At 43.3% G+C, this 24,554-nt stretch overlaps 1 protein-coding gene across 1 annotated transcript in view; it reads right to left on the bottom strand.

The window, feature by feature from the left end:
* Window positions 1-15,704, bottom strand: part of mep1ba (meprin A subunit beta a) — a 47,864-nt gene extending 32,160 nt beyond the window's left edge. The window contains exons 1-6 of the mRNA XM_043687642.1: window positions 15,581-15,704; window positions 8,811-8,829; window positions 4,547-4,597; window positions 3,526-3,569; window positions 3,336-3,414; window positions 2,062-2,179 (exon numbers count right to left, since the gene is read on the bottom strand). Of these exons, the coding sequence (XP_043543577.1) occupies window positions 2,062-2,179; window positions 3,336-3,414; window positions 3,526-3,569; window positions 4,547-4,597; window positions 8,811-8,829; window positions 15,581-15,646 (377 nt within the window). The 5' untranslated portion in view covers window positions 15,647-15,704. The remainder of the gene's footprint in view (window positions 1-2,061; window positions 2,180-3,335; window positions 3,415-3,525; window positions 3,570-4,546; window positions 4,598-8,810; window positions 8,830-15,580) is intronic.
* Between the last annotated feature and the right edge of the window lie 8,850 nt (window positions 15,705-24,554).

Raw genomic sequence — 24,554 nt, 5'->3', positions numbered from 1 at the left:
CTCTGGCAGCTCATTCCATACACGTTCCACCCTCTGTGTGAACAGGTTGCCCCTTAGGTCTCTTTTATATCTTTCCCCCCTCACCCTAAACCTATGCCCTCTAGTTCTGGACTCCCTCACCCCAGGTTAAAGACCTTGTCTATTTATCCTATCCATGCCCCTCATGATTTTATAAACCACTATAACGTCACCCCTCAGCCTCCTATGCTTCATGGAACACAGCCCCAGCCTATTCAGCCTCTCCCTAAAGCTCCAACTCACCAACCATGGCAACATCCTTTTCTGAACCCTTTCACAACATCCCTCCTGTAGGAAGGAGACCAGGATTGCACACAATATTCCTAATGTGGCCTAACCAATGTCCTTACAGTCGCAACATTGAAGCATTCAAGAGGGCATTGGATGGTTAGTTGGATTGAAGTAGTGTGTAAGTATATGGGAGAAAGGGCAGCAGCTTTACTCCAGGTAATGATGCTCATTTGGAGAGCCAGTGCTGCCATGATGCTCATTCTGTGCTGTAATGGTTCTGTGATTCTGCACAGTTGGAGGTGCAAAGATGAAGGGAAGATTTGATGGAAGTTTTCAAAATCAAAAAGGGCTCTGGACAGAGGGAGAAAATGTTCCCACTCAGAAATGGATCAAGAACCAGAGGGCACAGTTTTACAGAGAAAAGAAGCAAATGGAAGGTGACCAAAACTTTTTCCACTTAGACAGTAGTTAAGGTCTGGAAGGCTCTGCCTGGAAATGTGGTGGATTCAACTGAGACATTCAAGAGAGCAGTGTTTCCACTTAAATAATGATCCCATGTATATGGTTATAGGGAAATGCAAGAGATCAGCAGAAAGGTAACATACTAGAGACCTGGTGCAGGCATGATGGGCTGAATGGCCTTCTTCTGCAGTATAACTACTCTGTGATGCTTGACTTGAACTCACTTGTCTTCTCATATCCTCTGAATACAAAGGCCAGCATTTCTCTCGCCTTTTTGATAATGTCCGGGTACCCATTCACTGATGAACAAAACAGATGAAGCCATGTATCTTTCTTGGACCTCCATTGTTCCTCTCATGTCACTGTTTAGAAAGTCCCCAGTTTTATCCTTTTCATGTCAAAAGCGGATGATCTCACATTTTGCCTCCACTGAAATCCGTTAGCCACAGTTTTGACCATTCATGTAATGCAGCAAGATTTCCTTAAATTTTATGGAATTTACAATTAAATCAGCTTGCACATGAAGAGTGTGGCAATGCTGTAGCTTTAAGAGGTGTATTTTGTCCTGGTTTCTTTTCAGCGAAAGATTGAACAAGAGGTGTCGAGTGGTCTGTGGTAACGTAAACAGCTTTTGATGTCTTGGGTTTTTTTTAAAAGTTGGAACAATAGAAGCAGCCTGGATGGGTGTGGCCTAGTTTTTTTTTTAGTTTTTAGATTCAGCAGAAGCTGCTTGAAGAAGAAGAAGCTATTTCTTGCCCTCTCTCGGTTACAGCTAGAAGCTGAGCTTTCTCCTCCTACCCGGGTGTTGCATATGAGAAAATCTGATTTCTGAATTTGCCTTTTTGTCAAGGGGAGCATTTATGGGATGTTACTATATTGGAAGAGTTAATTACTAACAGTTACTGTATCTGTTATTTGGTTAAGTTTTTCAACAGAGTTAAGTTATTCTAACTTTTTTTTTGGTTGTTTGAATAAATTGCGTTTTGCTTAATAGCGAGTAGTTTGACCAAACTGTATCTGGAACAAAGCACTTTGCATTTATCTTTACAATAAGAAAATGTTAGGGTCTGGGCTCCCTTCATAAAATATTTTGAGGGGTCTGGTCCGGTCCAAAACATACAAGAGTGGTGATAAACTGTCTCTCTTTGTGTGATTTGCAAAGTTGGAGTCATTTGACTTTCAATTCCAGTTTTTTAATTCAAGAGTATATTTGAGGAATCAAGTGTTACAAAGCTGAGAGAATCCATTCAGTCTAGCACTCTACAGGACGAAGAGGAAAGACGGGACTGTAAGTATTCAGTGCAGCAGGATCAGGAGGCAAGCCTTGAGGAAAATCGATGATGCCCTTACCCACTGCCTTTCAATACAGAGATGTAGTTTTCTTCACCCGTCCAAGGCTTAAAGTCAATGCAGGATTTGAGACGGTACTGTTCAAATGCTTTTAGGATCATACCTTTAGCATTTACATCTATAATCAAAAGAGATTTTTACCAGCTGAGTTACTGTCACATAATTATATCACTATATGTTCCTTAACAATGCAGAAACTGAACTGAACTAGCCATTTCATACTGTGGCTGCAAGAGCAAGATAGAAGCTCAGAATCCCGCGGTGAGTAACTCACCTCCTGACTCCCCAAAGCCTGTCCACCATCTACAAGGCACAAGGCAGGAGTGTGATGGAATACTCACCACTTGCCTGAATGGGGGCAGCTCCAACAACATTCAAGAAGCTCGACACCATTCAGAACAAAGCAGCCCACTTGATTGGCACCACACCCACAAACATCTACTCCCTCCACCATTGATGCTCAGTAGCAGCAGTATGTACTAGTTTCCTCCTTCTCTCCTTATGTTCTAGCTGCTTTAATTGTAACTGGATATCACTTGATTCCAATGTTTTACTCACCAAAGTACTTTTTTTTTGTCTTTCATCTAAACCCAATTGCCTTGCTGGTACCTCAATTATCTCTATTAGAATGGTGCTGGAAAAGCACAGCAGGTCATGCAGCATCCGAAGAGCAGGAAAAATCGACATTTCGGGCAAAAGCCCTTCATTGGGAATGAGGCTGGGAACCTCCGGTGTGGAGAGATAAATGGGAGGGGGATGGGGCTGGGCAGAAGGTGAGTGCAATAGGTGGATGGAGGTGGTAGGTCAGAGAAGAGGGTGGAGGGGAAGGAAGATTGGCAGTTAGGACAGATCATGGGGATGGTGCTGAGCTGGAAGGTTGGAACTGGGTAAGGTGGGGGGAGGGGAAATGAGGAAACTGATGAAGTCCACATTGATGCCCTGGGGTTGAAGGGTCCCGAGGAAAAAGATGAGGCGTTCTTCCTTCAGGCGTCGGGTGGTGAGGGAGTATAGTCTGGTGATAGTACCACTAGGCCATCACCTCTCCTATTAACTGAATTTAGATTGCATCAATCGATGTAGTGGGATTTGAGCTCATGCCCAAAGGGAAAGAGATTAGTAACCTCATGATATCACCAATAAGCATCAACTATCTGCTAGGTGCTACTTTTAGCTTTTGTCCACCTCCATTTCCTCTCCAAACACTTCTCAAATTCATTGTTGTCCCAACATTGACATTCATAGAAACACAAATTAAAATAGTAAGAGATACCTACTTAAATTATCTTCCAGATAATATGGAATTGTTTTTGGCCATCTGTATTTGTCACCCATAATAGAGCTTCTGTCAATTATCTGGTATCAAAAGAGACCGAAACCAAATCAGTGACATGGGACTGTGAACATACGTGTAACACGAAACATGCATCTGACAGCATGGATACGCTGTTTACCTAGACAGCTTACCTTGTCAATTTTGATGTCCCCTTCTTCAAGGTTCAAGCCTAGGTCTGCAGAAGCAAAACATAAAGTTTGAGGGACTGGAGAAGGCACAAATGATGTGGCAGAACAAATGATGAACTCTGGTAGGCTATAGTTATCAGGAAAGATTGGAAAGAGAAAGCTATAAAGAGGATGACAGAGTTTATGAGGTTAGACATTGAGAATTTTGGGTCAGTTCAAAATCAATGATCTGAAATGAAAGAAGATTTCTTCCTAAGCCGATAGGAAATATCTTTATCCAGAGAGTGAGGAGAATGTGGAACTTGCTGCTACATGGAGTAATTGAGTTCAGTGAATGTGGTTTTAGGAAGAAGCCAGATTAACACAGAAATGAGAAATGAGTAGATGACATGTTGAGAAGATGAGATCATGGAATACATCGTCAGTTCTACTATAACGCATGTTTCTTCAATATAAATTGGCTTTCACGTGATTGAAGAATTTAGCCCGTTATTTGTAGAATGCAAACTTTCCTTACCTGTATTGGCTATAACATGATTCCGGCCCCATTAGTTTGCATGATTTTCTTATAACGCAAGATCGCGTGAGAACGGAACTGATTGCATTGGTATAGACCAGATGGATGAAATGTTTGTGTAGAATCAATATAATCCAACATAAAATTAGGTCAGACATCAGGTTACACTTATTGAAAATGAAAGGTGAGGTACAATTACAAAAAATAGAAAAGTATTAGCAAGTCCGCAGGGACATTGCACTTGGTCTGGGTGTCACTCAAGTGTAGTGAGAAGCACAATGCTGCTGCAGTCAATGTACAATACAGACCCGACTGAGCATCAGCACGTACCTCATCCACAAAAAAGAAATGGTTGCAATTTTGCCAGGGATAAGAAAGCAAGATGTCCAAACATCTCCCATTGGAAAAAAATTGCCCAACTCATAACGTCACATTGCCATTATTGTACCACTTTGCAAAGCAAGCGAGAGACTGGTTTCAATAGGATAGAAAAAAATTCCAAGTTACCTTCATTTATTTCAAATATGTCCCGATCTAATCCAGCATCAACATCCACTTCTAAAAACATAAAATAAAAATGAATTTTAATCAGTGGTCTTTTTCATAAAGCTTAAGAATATAAAGTTGGATGCAGTGCAGGAGTGGCTCATTCAGCCAATCAGCTCTTTGAAAGAGCTCTTTCAATTTGACCCACTGACCTTGCTCTTTCCCCTGTGACCCTGTAATTTATTTTTCTCTCATCAGGTATTTATCCATTTTCGTTTGGAAAGTTATTGTTCCTTTTTTCCTTTCCTACAACAAGAATTGTTTTTGACTTGTTTATCTGTCTCCTATGACTTCAACGGCAAACTCTGTGATGGGGAAGGGGTAGCATGCTTCTAATGTTACTGGATGAATAATGCAGATGTACTCCAGGCTGATGATCTGGGGACATAGTTTCAGTAGTCACCATGGTAGGTGGTGAAATTTGGATTCAATAAAAGAAAGTCTGGAATTAAAATAGCGATTGTGGTGACATCGGGTTCACTAATGTCCTTTAGAGAAGGAAATTCTGGCACACTGGGCCAAAAGGACATCTCGCTGGGTCTGCAACAGTCCGAGACTGCGTTGAGGCCAGGAGTTCAGGATGTCACCAAGAATAAAGAAGAGAGAAATAAAAACAGAAAAAAAAAGAAGAAAAAAGAAAAAGAAACGAACGGAGTGGAGAAGCTCCTGCTGAAGCGACCAACCCTGCCGCCATCTTGGATCTATCTATGGGGTTGGAAAAACTGCCATTCTGAGCATTTTATTTCTTTATTTGTCAACTTTATTTTTCTTAAGAACTTGTACAGAAGGAACTGTGTCTATTGTAAGTGTTGGCTTGTAAACTTCTCACTGTACTCATTTGAGTACGTGACAATAATGCGAATACAATTCAGTACAAATTCCATCAACCTTACCTCTCCCGTGCTTAACTCTTAACTGCTCTCTGCAATAGCTGAAAAAGGCACTTAACTCAAAGGTAATGTGTGATGGGCAGTCATGGGTTTTGTTGCTCTAATGGAATATTTTTTCCCACCACTAATAAGGCCACCATGATCCATCTAAAAGTCAGGTCGGCATAACAATATATTTTAAGCTAGATGTAAGATCCAGGAAAACACAGCAACAATTATAATCTGACCGTGAATTTCTTTGCAAATCAGTGCTTAAAAATGTCTACATAGGTACAATGTGACATTACAACTGTAATTCAGAGACTGTTTACCAGTCATCAGAGGGAAAGCGAGGCAGGCAAAATAAACTTTTGTTGCTCATCTCTAACTGCCCTTGAACTGAGTGGTTTACTCGGCCATTTCAGCAGGCAGTGAAGCATCAGCTATACTGCAGTGGGGCGGGAGTCACATGGGTAAGGACGGCAGAATTCCTTCCCTAAAGGACATCAGTGAACCAGCTGGACATTCACAACAATCAGTGATTTATTCCAGACTGAAGAACTGAATTCAGATTCAAGCCGTGAGATTGGAAGCCATGTCCCCAGAACCCTGGGTTACTAGCGCAGTGACATTCAGGCAGTGCACTGTTACTGAACCAAGGACCAATGTGTAAGCAAACTAGATACTGGAAAATCTTCCTATCTATTGTAAGCTGTAACTGTGGGTCGTCAGGATTGCACGATGTGTATCAGAATTGAGGTAGTGCCATATGACAGTGGAACGGTTTACAGTAAGAGGATAAGGCAAATGGCCTGCTCTCTATTGTTGCAGTTATATTGTGAAGTGTGCCCTTCATGTTGGAGAGCAAGGGGGGGAAATGAGTGAACAATCTGTTTTCAGCTGGTGAACAGACAGCTTTATTGAGTATGTCCTGATGATTCAGAAATTTCCTCACTATTAATAAATTCATTTTGCTGACAGGCCAGTACAAGACCATTCAGTCAAATGTGCCATCTGTTGCAATATGTTTTGGTGCTGGTATACCCATGTATAGATGATGAAAAGCTTGATCAAAGAGGTTGATTTTGAAGGTAAGTTGTAAAGGAGGAGAAAGAGAGAGGCAGGAATAGGGAGAAGGGAATAGAGCAGGAACAGCCACCAATGGGAGAATAATTAAAGTTGATCATATGCAAGACTGATTATATGGACAAGTAAGAATCGTGCCACAATACTGCCAGGAAATGGCCATCTCCAATAAGCGACAATCCAACCACTGCCCAAAGGCATTCCAAGGCATTGCCATCACTGAATCCCCCAATATCAACATCATGGGGCAATACCACTGATCAGGGATTCAATGATACACCACATAAATACTGCGGTTACAAGAGGATTAGATCCCTGCAGCACGTAAGTCACCCCCTGACACCCCAGAGTTGGTCCACTTTATACAAGGCACAAGTCAGGAGGGTGAAGGAATGCTCCTGACTTGCTATTGCGCCTCCAACAACTCTCAAGAAGCTCAACAGCAATTACAACAAGGCAGCCGGCTTTGTTGGTACCACATCCATTAACATCAACTCCCTCCCCCACACCCGTAAACACCCACTCCCTCCCCCACACCTGTAAACACCCACTACCTGCCCCACACCCATAACACTCACTCCCTGCCCCAAACCCAAAACACTCACTCTCTCCCCCATACCTATAAAGACCCACACCCATAACACCCACTCCCTCCCCCACACCCATAAACACCCACTGCCTCTCTCCCCCACACCCATAAACACCCAATCCTTCCACCGATGGCACTCAGTTGCAGCAGTGTGTACTGTCTACAAGCTATATTGCAGAAATTCATCAAAGATCCACAGATTGGACCTTCCAAACCCATGACCACTTCGACCTACAGGGTCAAGGGAGCAGGTACATGGGATTGAATTGAATTGAATTTATTGTGACGTGTACCGAGGTGCAGTGATGCCACGACCCTTAAGTTCCCCTCCAAGCTACTCAGTTGCTGAGCATAAGAATGGTATTACATCAGGGATGATGGATGATGATTCTGTATCACAGTGCAGGGTTGATTTAACCCATTTGCCTGCCCCGTTGTACACTCGTCTTGAGTTGGCCTAATTCTGAGCATGACTTGAAGCTGCATATTCCAAGAAAAGTGCCAAGAAAATCTACATTGAAAATAGTAAACTCCTGGTCTGATCCTCAAAGAACTGTTGACATAATTGTTTCTGAGAGGCTAAAAAGACAATTTGCCAAGGTGTTCTCACTCAGCGGCATTGCTTGGTGACGCTGAAGATATTTTGGGTTCTTAAGAAAGTTCAAACAAACAACTTAGCTCTTCTCAAACACTAAAAACAGAAATTGCTGGAAAAGCAGGTCTGGCAGCATCTGTGGAGAGAAATCAGGGTTAACGTTTCGTGTCGCGTGACCATTCCTCAGCACTTTCCGTCTGTAGCTTAGCACTTCAGTTTGATGAAATTCAATGTGACTTGACTGAAGGCATCAATAGTAAATAAATAGAATATTGATATTAATATCTCAAAACAGCCCCAAATCCTTTCTGATATGCTGCACTTCAAAAGTACTTAATTGCCAGTAAACTACATTAAGAGGCTCTGAAGTAATTCAATGTGCTAGACTGAAAATTTAGTTAGTATCAAAGTTCAATGGAAATTATGTAAGATCATAAAGGTAATTGAGAAATCATTCACTTTCAATGTACAAACGCCAGGCAACAACAATACCTGATTACAACAACAATGTGCATTTGTATATTGCCATTCATGTAGTAAACCAATCAATGGCCTTCCACAAGAGTGTCGCCTGACAGAGTTGGATAACCAGCCATGAAAGGAGGCATTGTAAGGTGACCTAAACTCAGTCAGAGAGGCAGATATTGAGGAGTATCTTAATGGAAGAGAGAGAAAGAGAGAGAGAGAGAGAAAGAGAGATTTAGAGAGGTTAGGGGATTAGAGATTGCAGACGTTGGGACATAGGTCTGATATTGGAGTGGTTAAAATTGCAGATGTGCAAAAGGCTGGAATTAGATAAGCACAGATATTTTGGAGGGTTGTGGAGCTGGAGAATGTTACAGAGATAGAGAGGAGGCATTTGGAAAGAAGAATATGAATTTTAAATTTAAGGCTAAATTCAAGAGTGACTAAAAATTCAGAAATTAAGATTCAGCAGAACAGTTGGATGAAATTGTTTGAACAAAGATTAATGGAATGGACAAGATGTAACTTGATCAAGGATTTTGAGAACCTCAGAGTTCCAGAAATAATGTTGTTGTACTAAAAGATCTGTTGATTTTTATTAACATATGAACTCAAACTTACCGATTACTTGTGGCGTTGGCTGGAGAAAACATAAAGGAAATTGCAAATTAGAAAATGTTCAGTCCTGTCAATGTCAGATACAATAAACTGCATGAATCCATGTAAGACTCTATTAACTCAGTTTTTAGATTAGAATCAGTCTAAACATTATGGCACAGACAATAGCACACAGGGGTCTAACACCTCCAACACATTATCTGGGCTGACACCGATTGTTAAAGTTAACCTGAGAATGTAACTTTTTAAAGAGTTTTGTGATTTACATATGAAAGAAGTGAAACTAAGATGGTCATTCTAACAGATGAGAGACTTAACAAACAATCCAGGTTATGTTTCAATGTATAATTTCAGTTACATCACACTGTACATTTTTGTTATAAATTCTGTGTCTTACAATTGTGTATTCCACAACCACCTGATGAAGGAGCAGTGCTCTGAAAGCTAGTGCTTCCAATTAAACCTGTTGGACTATAACCTGGTGTTGTGTGATTTTTAACTAGATACAATGAAACATGTAACAAGAAAATGCATAATAAAATCAAGCAGAGTCAGGCTTGCTTCACAAAGGAGAAATCATGCCAGAGATATTTACTCAAATTCTTTTAGGAGATAACAAGCAGCTTAGATAAAGAGATGACAACGGATGTAATATATTTCACTTTTCAGAAGGCATTTGGATAAGCTGCTGCACGTTATACTGCTCAAGACGATAAGAGGCCATGATGTTGGAGGTAGTATATTAGCATGGCTAAAGGAATGACTAATAGAAGGCCGAGAGTTGGGATAAACAAGAAACATTCAGGATGGCAATATATGGTGGTGTGCCACAGGACTCAGAGCTTGGTTCGAGGAGAAAGTGAGGACTGCAGATGCTGGAGATCAGAGCTGAAAATGTGTTGCTGGAAAAGCGCAGCAGGTCAGGCAGCATCCAAGGAGCAGGAGAAGGTTCCTGAAGAAGGGCTCATGCCCGAAACGTCGATTCTCCTGCTCCTTGGATGCTGCCTGACCTGCTGCGCTTTTCCAGCAACACATTTTCAGCTCAGAGCTTGGTTCACCAATATACATTAGTGACTTTGATGAAGGAAGCGAATACACCATAGACATGCTTATGGATGACAAAAAAAGAAATTGGTGGGAATGCAAGTGGTGAAGATGGTTGAAAATGGATATAGATGGGTTAAATAAATGGGTAAAAACACGGTAGATTGAATATAACATGGGAAAATGCGCGGTTACGCACTTTGGCAGGAAGAATAGAGGATTTGAATGTTACTCAGATTGTGGAGAACTGAAAGGGGAGTTGATGGCCTAGTAGTATTATCACCATACTTTAATCAAGAAAGTCAATACTTATAAAGAAAGCACCATATCTGGATGCGTCATAATATGGTATGGTCACTGCTCTGTTCATGACTGCAAGAAACTATAGAGAGCTGTGAATGCAGCCCAGACACAAACCAACCGTCTATCCATTGACTCTATCTACACTTCCCACTGCCTCAGAAAAGCAGCCAACATCATCATACACCCCTCCCACCCCGGTTATACTGTCTTCCACCCTCTTCCTTTGGGCAGAAGATATAAAACTTTGCATGCATTTATGAACAGATTCAAGATTAGCTTCTTCCCTGCTGTTATCAGACTTCAGAATGGGCCCTGTTTAAGGGTGGCATGGTGGCTCAGTGGTTAGCACTGCTGTCTCACCGTGCCAGGGACCCAGATTTGATTCCCACCTTGGGTGACTGTCTGTGTGGAGTTTGCACATTCTCCCCGTGTCTGTGTGGATGTACTCAGGTTTTTTCCCACAGTCTAAAGATGTGCAGGTCAGGTGAATTGGCTATGCTAAATTGCCCTTAGTGTCGGGTGCATTAATCAGAGGTAAATATAATGTAGAGGAATGGATTTGGGTGGGTTCCTCTTCGGAGGGTCCATGTGGACTTTTTGGGCCAAATGGCCTGTTTCCTTTCTGTAGGGAATCTAATCTAATGTTGATGTTGATCTCTTTCTGCACCTTCTCGGTATCTGTAACATTGTAACTTGCACTCTGTTCTGTTACCCTGATTCACTTGTATGAAACAATCTCCCTGTAAAGCACCTGAGACAACATTTCACACTGTACCTCGGTACACGTGACAGTAATAAATCAAATCAATATCCTGGGGGATCCAGGTTCGAATCCCACCATGGCAGATGGTGGAGCTAGAATTCTGTTAAAATATCTGGAATTAAGAATCTACTAATGACCATGAAACCATTGTCAAAACAAAACGTCTGATTCACTGATGTCCTTCAGGAGAGGAACTCTGCCATCCCCATCTGGTCTGGCCTACATGTGACTCCAGACTCACAGCAATGTGGTTGATTCTCAACTGCCCTCTGAAATGGGCTAACAAACCAGTCAGTTGTACCAATCACTACAAAGTTTCAAAGAAATGAAACCAGACGGATCACCTAGCATCAACCTGGGCACCGGAAAAGACAACGGCAGAAACAGCCCCATCGACCCTGCAGAGTCCTCCTCACTAACATTTGGGGGCTAGTGCCAACACTGGGAGAGCTGTCTCTCAGACTAGCCAAGCAACAGCCTGACATAGTCATATTCACATAATCATACCTCACAGACAATGTCCCAGACACCACCATCACCATCCCCGGGTATGTCCTGTCCCACCGGCACAACAGACCCAACAGAGTTGGCGACACAGTGGGATACAGTCGGGAGAGAGTTGACCTAGAATCCTCAACATTGACTCCAGACCTCATAAAATCTTGAAGAACGGTCCTGCTGATCACCATGTACCATCCTCCCTCGGCTGACGAATGGATACTCCTCCATGTTGAACAACACTGAGGATGGCAAGGACACAGAATGTAATTTCAATGTCCACTACTGAGAGTGGCTCAGCAGCAGCATTACTGATTGAGCTGGCTGGGTCCTAAAGGACATAACTGCTAGACTGGATCTGCGGCAGGTGGGGTGAGGGAACCAACAAGAGGGAAAAACATACTTGACCTCATCCATACCAATCTACCAACCACAGATGCATCTGTCCATGACAGGATCCGTAAGAGTGACACTATCACCATTCTAAATGGGACAGACTTTGGACAGATCTAGCAACTCAAGACTGGGCATCCATTAGGCGCTGTGGGCCATCAACAGCAGCAGAACTGCACTCCAGCACAATCTGCAATCTCATGGCCCAGCATATCCCCCATTCAACCATTACCATCAAGCCTGGAGATCAATTCTGGTTCAATGGATAGTGCAGGAGGGCATGCCAGGGGCAGTACCAGACGTACCTGAAGATGAGGTGAGAACCTGGTGAAGCTACCAAACAGGACTACTTGGCAAACAGCATAAGCAGCAAGTGATAGACAGAACTAAGTGATTCCACAGCCGATGGATCAGCTCTAAGCTCTACAGTCCTGCCACATCCAGTGGTGAATGATGGTAGATAATTAAACAACTCACTGAAGGAGGCAGCTCCACAAATATTCCCATCCTCAATGGTGGAGGATCCCGGCCCAGTAGGTCAAAAGATATGACTGAAGCTTTTGCAAAAATCTTCAGCCAGAAGTACTGAGTGGATGATCCACCTCAGCCTCCTCCTGTGGTCCCCAGCATCACAGATACCAGTCTTCAGCCAAATTAATTAACTCCACGTGATATTAAGAAACAGTTGGAGACACTGGATACTGCAAAAGCTACGAGCCCTGACAACATGCCAGCAATAGTACTGAAGATGTGTGCTCAAGAACTTGCCACTCCCCTAGTCAAGCTCTTCCAGTACAGTGGGAGAAAATGAGGACTGCAGACTTTGGAGATCAGAGTCAAAACGTGCGGTGCTGGAAAAGCACAGCCGGTCAGGCAGCATCCGGGGAGCAAGAGAGTCAGCGTTTTGGACATTCCTGATGAAGAGCTTATGCTCAAAACATCGATTCTCCTGTTCCTTGGACGCTGCCTGACCTGCTATGCTTTTCTAGCAGCACACTTTTCAACGTTATCACTATCCCCCGGTATCAACATCCTGGAGATTATCATTTACCAGAAACTCAGCAGGACTCACCACATTAACACAGTGGCAAAATCAGCAAGTCAGAGGCTAGGAATACTGCAGCAGGTAACTCAACTCTTGCCTCCCCCCAGCTTCTCAAAGGGGCAACTAGGGACGGACAATAAATGCTGGCCCAGACAACAATGCCCATGTCCTACAAATGAGTACAGAAAAAGGTGATTTGAGAGTCTTCATGCATTAATCACAAAAAGCTAGCACCCAGGTTCAGTGGAAAGTAGAGAAGGCAAATGAAATGCTGGCCCTTATTTCAAAGGGAATAAAGTATGAAAACAAGGAAGGTCCTCCTAAAGGCAGCAGTCAGACCACAGCTGGAACACTGTCAAAAGTATTGGGCCCCTTATCTAAGGTAAGTGAGACTGGCATTGGAGGCAGTCTGGAGAAAGTTGATTGTGGGTATCAAGGGATTCCCTTTTGAGAATAGATTGAGTAGGTTGGGGCCTGCACTTATTGGAGCTCCAAAGGATGAGAGGCAACCTTATTGAAATATACAAGGTTCTTTATGGACTTGACAGGGTAGATGTGGACAGGTTGTTTCCCCTTGTGGGAGAGCCTAGGAGCTGGGGGAATACTCTCAGAATAAGGGGTCACACATTTAAACAGAGAACGGGAGGAATTTCTTCTCTCAGGGGGGAGTGAATCTGTGGAATTATTTACCACAGAGGGCTGTTGAGGCTGGGGCATTAAGTATATTCAAGGCTGAGACAGACAGGTTTTTAATCAGGAAGGGGAATCAAGTGTAATGGGGCAAAGGCAGGAAAGAGGAATTGAGGATGAATAGATCAGCCATGATCTCATTGAATGGGAAAGCAGTCTCAATGGGCTGAATGGCCTGTTTCTGTTATGACATCTTATGGTCTTGTCATCCTAGAGATATAGAATTAAAACAAAACAGAAAGAGGCCATTTGTTCCATTGAGTCCACAACGCAAACCTAGTTAATGAAATTGCTAATTTGACCACGAGCTTTATACATTTAAGTGAAATATATTGACTGTACATACTCTAAGCATCTTTTCATTTATTTTAGGGAGAAAGATTCAAAAACAGGGACGCTGGAGAAACTGAACAGTTCTGGCAGCATCAAAGGAGAGAGAAAAACAGAGTTAACGTTTCACATCCCGTGACCCTTCATTATAAACTCCAGATACTGCGAGACCTGCTATGTTTCTCAAGGACCCTGCTTTTTGTTTCAGATTTCCAGTGTCCACTGTTTTTCATGTTTATTGGAGACAGATCCATGTTGTTTTTGTCATCGATGGATATTATTTCCCCAATGGCAGATTCAACCTACCTTCTTCATCACTTCATCGTGTGGCCAAGCCCTATTGGTTAGGATATTATTCCAAATACTTTTTATTCCCCAAAATATTCTGAAATCAACTTGGATTTACCAAATTTCTTAACACTTAGCAATAGAAATTTAAAACTTTTTTTGCAGAAATAAGGACAAATATGATTTTGAAATGGTGGTGGTGTTATCTTTTGGTTTCACAATCAGAATCTCCTCAGTGCAGGAAGAGGCCATTCAGCCCCAATGAGTCTGCACTGGCCCTCTGACAAGCATCCCACAAAGACCATCCCCATAATCTCAATGGGCTTTCGACCATGGCTAATCTACCTAGCCTACACATTCCTGGACACTACAGGTGATTTATTTTTTAAAAGCACAGCCAATTCACCTAACCTGCACATCTTTGGACTGTGGGAGGAAACCCACATCGACACGAGGACAGTTTGGTTTAGGTTAGGTTACATTAGGTTACATTACAGTGTGGAAACAGGCCCTTCGGCCCAACAAGTCCACACCGACCCGCCGAAGCGCAACCCACCCATACCCCTACATTTACCCCTTCACCTAACACTATGGGCAATTTAGCACGGCCAATTCACCTGACCTGCACATCTTTGGACTGTGGGAGGAAACCGGAGCATCCAGAGAAAACCCACGCAGACACGGGGAGAACGTGCAAACTCCACACAGACAGTTGCCCAAGGCTGGAATTGAACCTGGGTTCCTAGCACTGGGAGGCAGCAGTGCTAACCACTGAGCCATTGTGCTGCCTAAACTCCCTTTACTCATAGGGTATGGGCATTGCTGGAAAGGGGAAGTTCCCTTGGATTCAGAACTCAGCAGTGATATCAGGAGAGTCAGGGTCTCCCTAAGCTTTCACTCCATCCAAGACCATTAGCTGCCAATCCTTTTCACAATACAGAGACCAGAACCATGCAGAATTTTTTTTTTCAGTTGCCCCAGCCTCAAAGACCTTGTTGGGTGGACGGGGAATCCAAATTTCCACTCACTTTTTTTTGTGGAGAATTGCTTCTTGATGTACTCCCTCAAAGCTTTTGCTCCTGTTTTCTGGACCATCGCCTGTTAAAGAAAACGGTTTCTGACTATCGCCCCTATCCATTCGTACAAACCCTGTAAACACCTCAAACAGATCAACCCTTAATCTTCCAGAAACAAAACAGAAGTTACTGGAAAAGCTCAGCAGGTCTGGCAGCATCTGTGCAGAGAAATCAGAGTTAACATTTCAGGTCGAGTGACCGTACAAAGATTGGTTACAAGTTCAGTCTATGCAACCTAACATAAAAAGTCAATAATCATCATGTTACTGAGTCAAAGTACTTTTGACTTTTAGAAAGATATGAACATTAGGCGCATTTGATTAATTATTGCAAGTCCACTTACCAAAGCCAATGTAACAGTTAAGACTATGGAGAAGCACAAAGACAAGTAGAAAAAGCTGAAAGCCATGCTGTCTGAGGTGCATCTATCTCTGTGTGACTTGGGACTTTAGTACATAACTTGCTAGTTTGCACAGGACTTTGACACGCACATGCTTTGACAGCAGAAAACCCAGTGATAGAGGAAGATTGCCAGTCTTCTGTAAGAAAATGGAATGTTGGTGAACTTGGGCACTTGTCTCATTATATCAGGGAAATATTCACACATGCCGCAAGCAATCTGAATCCTGAGAACCAAATATTTGGGACAACTATCTTAAAACACTATGTTCATGACAACCTCTGATAACATTATTATCCATTAGGGTGTCTGTTCTAAATGCATTTCATTTAATTTACAATCTCTTCCACAAATGTCAGTACTGGCATTATTAGCTTGGGCACTAAAAACATAATGGAATAAGTGTGCTGTAAAAGACCTTTGAGATATATTATAAAACAAGTCTTAATTGAGTAACTCACCTCCTGACTCCCAAAAAGCTGTCCACCATCTACAAGGCACAAGTCAGGAATGTGATGGAATACTTTCCCCTTGCCTGGATGGGTGCAGCTCCAACAACACTCAAGAAGCTCAACACCATCCAGGGCAAAGCAACCCCTGCTTGATTGGTACCACATCCACAAACATCCACTCCCTCCACCACCGACGCTCAGTAGCAGCAGTATGTACCATCTACAGAATGCACTGCAGAAATTTGCCAAAGATCTTTTTGTTATATAAATATTTTTATTGAGGAAAGGATTTTGAATTTTTTATAAAAATATAAAATTACTACAAAATAATAGAATAATCTTGCAATTTAACAACAATAACAGTAAACAAACTATTACTCTACACCACAAACAATCTAGGAGAAAAGAAAACTCTACACAAACTACTAGTCAATAAATAACTAAATCAAAACAAAAAGAAACTAAATTAAACCAAGTTGAACTAAGGCAAATTCCATTAAATTTGGGGCGGCATCATGGCCCAGTGGTTAGCATTGCTGCCTCTCAGTGCCAGGGACCGAGGTTCAATTCCCATCTTGGGCAACCGTCTGTGTGGAGTTTGCATGCTCTCCCTGTGTCTGTGTGGGTTTCCTCTGGGTGCTCTGGTTTCCTCCCACAACCCAAAGATGTGCAGGTCAGGTGAAATGGCCACGCTAAATTGCCAATAGTGTTAGGTGCATTAGTCAGAGGGAAGTGGGTCTGGGCTGGTTACTCTTTGGAGGGTCGGTGTGGACTGGTTGGGCCGAAGGGCCTGTTTCCACACTGTAGGGAATCTAATCTAATCTAATCCAAATTACGTTAAATTACAACACTCAGTGCAATCCCACTAAAGCTCCCCATTTCTGGGAGCAACTGTTAGCATACCCATTCTTGTTCAGAATCCCTAACCCCAGGGGCTCCTGGGCCGCTAGACACAGCTCTCATGGCTGCACAAAGGCCCTAGCCAATATAGCTGATAAGTCCGTGTCTATATGGTTCAAAAAGGGCTGCCACATCCTATTACAAAGTCCTGTTTTCTGGTGCACCATACTTGGAAGCAAGTCCAGGGGGATGAGCTCCATAACTAACCAGCACTACCCCAAGAGTCCTGGGGAATTTCCCAGCTCATCAGAATGTTCTTCCTCGCACAAAATGAAAGGATGTTAAACAATTTCATCCAAAGAGGGGAGATTCGGCCAACCCAGGAGGAGGGACACTGGATCTACCTTGACTTCGATTCCCATGACCCCTTCCAAAACACTTGCTATGGCGCCCCAATACCTACGAAGCTTGTGGCATGACCACAAGCAGTGAGTAAGAGTACCAATATCTATTTTACATTTGGGGCACAGTGGTAATGCTCCCGTCTTTATTTTGGCTCTGGCGCCAACTAAGTCCTGGGGAGTCCCTTCAATTGCACAGCCTGCATCCTTTTGCATTTTGAAATTTTCCTTACATTCTCCCAAATATCCTTCCACTCCTTTGGTGAGATCTCTACCCCCAATTCCTGAGCTTAGATTCCATACAGTCGCTCAATGTCCTTCGAGACATTACCTCCTATAAGTGATAGAGGGTGCTGACAGAGAGAGTGCCTGTGGGTCGAAGCACTCTCCTCTCCATATCGGACTTATAGGGACTAGCCATTAATGTAGTCTTTTTCAGTATGAAGTCCCTAGTCTGAAAATAATGAAAGAAATCCCTCCTAGATAGCTCATATTTCTGACTCAGCTGTTTGCAAGACATCATGACCTCCCTGTCAAATGAGCCTCACTTTGTCACATTATTTTCCATGTTAAGGACAATTGGATTTCTGCAATGGTCCATAGCAGTCCTCAACTTGTCCATGAACAATAGAGTAATGAGGGGACCTTTTGCCTGGGAGTCCTCGACGTCCAGCCAAATTGACTGCGGGTCCTGGCAAGCCCAATCAGCCACATAGGATAATTGGGAACTTAAGTGGTATTTCTTAAAGTCTGGAAAATCCACACCCCTCATCTCCAGCGGTATCTGTGCCCTGCTTAATACAGTTGATTAATTTATTTAGCTCTCTGGAGTACCCAATCCAGGGGGTGGAATCTGATTCCCTTTCAGGTGGTCATGCAATTTGACCAGCTTCATAAGAGGCCGCTTGTAACGCCAGATTAAAGAGCCGAGCCAGCTGTTAAGCCTCTGTAGCGCCTGCCTGGGCAACATCAAAGATAGCATTTACATGGGATGTAATAACCGTGGAAGAACATTCATTTTAACCAGAGCTTTTCTACCCAAGCAGGGTATTGGAAGATCGTCCCAGCACCGAAGATCCTGTCTTATCTTCTATAGCAACTGCACAAAGTTAGCCTTATATAATTGATCAAAAGTGGGGGTGATAAAAATGCTTCCCTGTGACCACCTGAAAGGGAATCAGATTCCACCCCCTGGATCGGGTACTCCAGAAAGAGCCAAATAAATTAATCAACTGTATTAAGCAGGGCACAGATACCGTCGGGTTAGTTAGAAACAGAACAACATCATCTGCGTAAACAATGATCTTATGCCTGCCTGACCCCACCTCTGGGGCAGTTATATTGGGGTCCCTCTGAATGGCCTCCGCCAATGGCTCAATCACCAATGTAAATAGCAACAGTGAGAGGGGGGCACCCTTGTCGGCTGTCTCTGCCAATACTAAAAGTGTCAGACGGTATACCATTAGTGAGAACTGCTGCTTTAGGGTTACTATATAACACTGCCGCCCATCTGTCAAAAACTCCTCCAAAGCCAAACCGTTCCAGGACATAAGAGGTATGGCCACTCCACCTGGTCAAACACATTCTCTGCATCCAGGGAGACTACCATGCCGAGAGTCAACCCTTGCTGACACATCTGGACCATATTTAGCACTCACCGAATATTATTAGAGGATCTGCGACCCCTAATAAAATCTGTCTGGTCCTCCTTTACAATGGAGGGTAAGACCTTCTCTCGCCTAACGCCAGCATTTTTGAGAAAATTTTAAAGTCCACGTTTAATAATGATGTGGGCCTATACGAAGTACAATCCTCTGGGGCTTTCCCTCTCTTGAGAATAAGAGAAATATTTGCCTCTGTCAGAGAGGATGGGAGGCAATCCTAAGTGTATGAGTAATTGTAGATATCCAACATTGGCCCAGTCCTCATAAAACTCGGTCTGAAATCCATCTGGGCCAGGCACTTTAACACTCTGGAGCTGCCTCACCACCTCCCGTATCTCTTGGATTGTCAGAGGGGCATTCAAAAGAGATGCCTGCTCGCAAGGTCAAGGTCTTAAAAAAGGACTACATCTTCTCCAATCTGTCCTCACAGCCCTCCAACCGGTACAACCCAGAGTAGAACTTCCTGAATGCTGCGTTAATCTTTTTGGGGATCACAGGTGATAGTACCAGCACCCTCTCTAATGGATGTGATAGATTGGGGGGGGGGGCACTCTTCTTTCTGGCCAAGCACCGAACCGGTTTATCACCATATTCAAATAACCTCAGTTTCGCAAAGGAAATTTCCCTATTTGCTGTCTGGGTGAGCGTAGCATTCAGAGCAGCCTGGAGGCTTAGTTACAGACAGTCTGTCAAAATATGCTGTCTCTGGTGCCTTCAGCCGAATCTCGAGCAGCCGCTGCAGCTCTCCTGTCTGCCACTTCCGAGTTGCTGAGTAAGAAATAATTAAACCCCTTGCATAGGCTTTGGCAGTCTCCCAGAGCACCGACGGATTACTGGCCGTACCTAAATTAATGACCCAGAAAATGTTAAAATCCCGTGAAAAATACTCAATGAACTTGCTATCTTTCAGGAGGAAAGGATCCAATGAGCAGTGCTGCGAGCCTGTCCCATCACCACCGGCCCTGACCTCCATGTACACTGCCACATGGTCAGAAATGGCTATGTTCCCAATTCTACAGGACAGCACCGAATTCAAAAAGGCCGATGGGGCAAAAACATGTCAATCCTAATGTAGCACTTGTGTGGTTAGAGAAGAAGGTGAAATCCCTACCCTCAGGGTGAAGACATCTCCATACATCCACCAACCCCAGTTCCCTGTTCAGGTCCACCAGCTGCCTGGATTGCAGAGATTTACCTGCAAGACCCTAGGCATTTCAGGATCCATAAGTCGGTTAAAATCGCCCCGCTATAATTGTATGACGCACCCCAAGGGCCATCAACCTCAAGAGCCCATCCGTTAAAAATTTGAGGGGGTGTGCCAGGGGGCAATATACATTCAGATTCCATATTTCTCTCCATGTACTAAAGCTTTAAGGATCAGAAACCATCCACATTCATCCTTAATTTGGTCTAACAACTGAAATGATAGATTCTTCTGAATGAGTATAGCTACTCCTCTACTTTTTGAATTAAAGGATGAAAAAACACCTGGCCGAACCCTCTCTGCTGTAACTTTAAGTGCTCCTGATCGGTTAGATGTGTTTCTTGCAGCAAGGCTACATCAACCCTTTCCTTTCTAAGGCTTGAAAGTATCTTTTTTCTCTTAATCGGTGATAGAAAATGATAGACAAACAAAGGATAATGGAACAGGAGAAAGAAGGGAGAGGAGAGAGAATGAGAGACAAAGAAGAAAAGGGAAGATCCCCCCACATTAAAAAGACAAAACCAGGTAAACCAGGCAAACTACAGATAAAACAACGTGAACATCGATTGTCCATATTATTTGAGCCAGCCAGTCTATCTTAAGGTGTCCAGGAGGTCCTCTGTCTTTTCCGAGGAGTCAAAATTAAACACGGACCCTCACATGCCAGATATCTTACAGAGTACTGAATATTCAAGTCCCTTAGCCTCTGTTTTACCTCATCAAAGGCCTTCCTTTTACAGATCATGGCCACAGAAAGTCTTGAAACCCCCTTCCTATTCATATACTCATCCAAATGCCTCTTAAATGTTGCAATTGTACTAGCCTCCACCACATCCTCTGGCAGCTCATTCCACACATGCACCAAGGAAGGCATACTAAACATCTTCTTCACTATCCTATCTACCTTCAACTCTACTTTCAAGGAGCTATGAACCTACACTCCAAGGTATCTTTGTTCAGCAACACTCTCCAGGACCTTACCATTAAGTGTATAAGTCCTGCCCAGATTTGCCTTTCCAAAATGCAGCACATCGCATTTATCTAAATTAAACTCCATCTGCAATTCCTCAGCCCATTGGCCCACCCAATCAAGATCCCATTGTAATCTGAGGAAATCTTCTTCGCTGTCCACTACACCTCCAATTTTGATGTCATCTAACTATACCTCCTATGCTCACATCCACCAAAACTAATAAATAACAGTCCTAGGGGTCTAAAAGCAGTGATTTTCACCACAATGGGTAATAAGGGAAGGTGAATGCACCACTTTGGATGTCTGGGCAGAGCCCAGCAAGGCAGACATAATGGATCTCCCACCAAAGCTCTTTAGACAGAATCTTCCAAACCCACAATCACTTCCATCTAGAAGGACAAGAACAGCAAATACATGGGAACACCACACCCTACAAGTTCCCCTCCAAACCACTCACCATCGTGACTTGTAAATATGTTGCTGTTCCTTCACTGTTGCTGGGTCAGAATCCTGGAATTCCCACCCTAAGGGCATTGTGGGTCATCCGACAGCACATGGACCGCAGCAATTCAAGACGGCAGCTCACCCTCACCTTCTCAAGGGGCAATTAGGGAGGGGCGAGACAATCCAGACCAGCCAGCAATGTCCACCAATGGACACCACACAACAACTGCCATACAGGAATGTTCCCTTCCAGCTGGGGAACACCTCGCCGGCAAAGGACATTCAGCTTCTGATCTTGCAGGTGATGGTGTTTCCATGTATCTGCTGCCCTTGTCCTTCTAAGTGATTAAGGTTGCAGGTTTGGAAGGTGTTGCTGGAGGTGAGTAGCTGTGGAAATATTGCTGCAGTGGCAATAAACATTGAAGATGGTGGATTGGTGCCAGTCAAATGGGCTGCTTTGTCCTGGATGATTTCAAGCTTCTTGAGTGTTGTCGGAGCTGTACTCATCTAGTCAAGCAGGCTAATTCCACTTTCCAACTCTTGGCCTTGAATGTTATCAAATGTCAAGCACGCATAGAGTCATTGAGACATTTAAAGGTGGCAGTGCATTCCAGATTCCTCTTGTCTTTCCCAGAATTCCCTCTAAACCTCCTGCCTTTCACCTTGAAATGATGTCCCCTTGTTCTTGACTCTTCAACTAAGGGGAACAGCTGCTTCCTATCCACCTTGTCAATGCTCCTTATAATCTTATGTCCCTCTATCAGGTTCCCCCCCAACCTTCTCTATCACCTGCAAGTTCCCCTCCAAGCCGCTCACTATCCTGGCTCGGAAATGTATCATCTTTTCTTCAGTGTCACTGGGTCAGAATCCTGGAAGTCCCTGCCTAACGGCATTGTAGGTCTACATGGGCTGCAGTGGTTCAAGAAGCCAGCTCACCCCCACCTTCTCAAGGGCAATTAGAAATGGGCAATAAATGCTGATCTTATGTCTCACAGATACATAATTTTAAAAACACCTGCAGTTCTTGAATCACCTCCCTTCACTTACTGCTTTCTCTGACACAAAAATCTTCTTTTCAGACACTCGTTAAGAGTCTACCTCCTTAATCAAACCTCCATCCTCTTGAATGGTACAGCAGCCTCAAGGGGCTGAGTGGCCTATTCCTGTTCCTATCATTTGACTCTTGAACGAGGAGTCTCAATTATTATGCCTGTGCCATTATCCAGGAAAGTGCTAATCATTCGTTAGGTCAGTCAAAAATTAACCACCATAAAATCATCATTAAGGGAGGCAAGATTGGGAAACACATTTCAGATTAAAGTTCATATATATTTATTGTGCAAGCTTTACTCTTCAATGCAAATAAAATAAGTAATAAAATGCAGCAGATACCTTAAAAATTCTATTTAAAATATATCACTTAAAAGACAACAGAATATATTGATGGACATATTGCAGGAAGTTGTTTTACTTGCACTAAGCTCTATACGCAGTCTTGCTCTGAGTGGAAAGGCAAGTAACAGAATGAGGCAGGGAAAAAAAAACACGGGATTAATCCCCAGTGTCAAAGTACCAAGTTAAGGGCAAAGGTTGGAGGGATTTCTACTTGGAATTTCCTCATTGTTGTTTCACCTTCTTCAAGACTAATCTTATTTGATCAGCCGAAAGTTGGAGAATGCCAACAATGGTTATAAAAGAAGTTTCACCTGCACTTCTGTCAGTCACAGAGAGGAATGAGAGAGAGAGAGAAAGGACAAAAGAGAGAGAAAGAGGGGGACAAAGGGATAGAGAGAGAAAAATACAAAGGAAGAGAATTAAAGGGAGAGAAAAGAAGGACTTGCATTTATACGACAATTTTCACATCCTCAAAAGTGCTCGACATGCATGTAAACGGAGTGTGTACCTCAACACTGGGGAGGTTTGACAGTAGCGTCCTCTTTAAAGGAAGGAAACAATGGGGCCTGCTTGGCCCAAAGGAAAACCACTCAGCAATCTAACTAGAAGCAATTATTGCATGTTAGTAACTAGTTCCAGGTTACACTGACAGAACTGACATGTTCATGAGACTTTGTGGACGACTTGATGTTGGATCTTGGATTCCGAGCTATAGTTTCCACCCCCAAATGCACATGACATTGTCTTCTGCACCTTTCAGTCCCATTTACTAGAAAGGGCTTCACAGTAGGAGGTACTTTTTGGTGTGTTGCAATATTGGAACACAGCAGCCAGGAAAATCCCACTGACATCAATGTATAGTGACCAGACGATTAGATTTTAATGATGTCAGTTGAGGAATAGATATTGTTCAGGACACAGGTATATTTGGTACCTCAAGGGAAAAGGTTCATCTCATCTACACTGCTGTTCATTCATAGGACAGGAGCAAAGATGGCCATTCCTACAGGAGGAAGTATCAGAAGTTGCAAGATATGGCGAATGTGTTGGAACAGATGGAATGGCAACACATGAACAATACAACATCAGTGACAGAGAAAGGAGAACACTTTGGCAAGATGGTCATTCAGATTAGAAAGCGATGGAGAAGGGAAGAGAGTTACAAAGATTCACATTGTGATAGTGGCATTATGATACCAGGACTATAGAGTCAAAGTTAAAATCAGATAGGCTATGATGTTATTGAATTGTATAGTAGAATCGAAAGTCCCTGTTTTTATATCAGTATGTACTAATCCAGAATCCCAGGCTATTGTTCTGGGGACACCCGCACCAATCACATCTCCGAGACACCCGCACCAATCAACCAAACTGCACCGTGGCCCAACATTTCAACTCCCCCTCCCACTCTGCCGAGGACATGGAGGTCCTGGGCCTCCTTCACCGCCGCTCCCTCACCACCAGACGCCTGGAGGAAGAACGCCTCATTTTCCGCCTCGGAACACTTCAACCCCAGGGCATCAACGTGGACTTCAACAGCTTCC

This window comes from Chiloscyllium plagiosum, chromosome 4, assembly GCF_004010195.1.
Source record: "Chiloscyllium plagiosum isolate BGI_BamShark_2017 chromosome 4, ASM401019v2, whole genome shotgun sequence".
Lineage (NCBI taxonomy): Eukaryota > Metazoa > Chordata > Chondrichthyes > Orectolobiformes > Hemiscylliidae > Chiloscyllium > Chiloscyllium plagiosum.
This window is presented reverse-complemented; position numbering and strand designations above follow the sequence as displayed.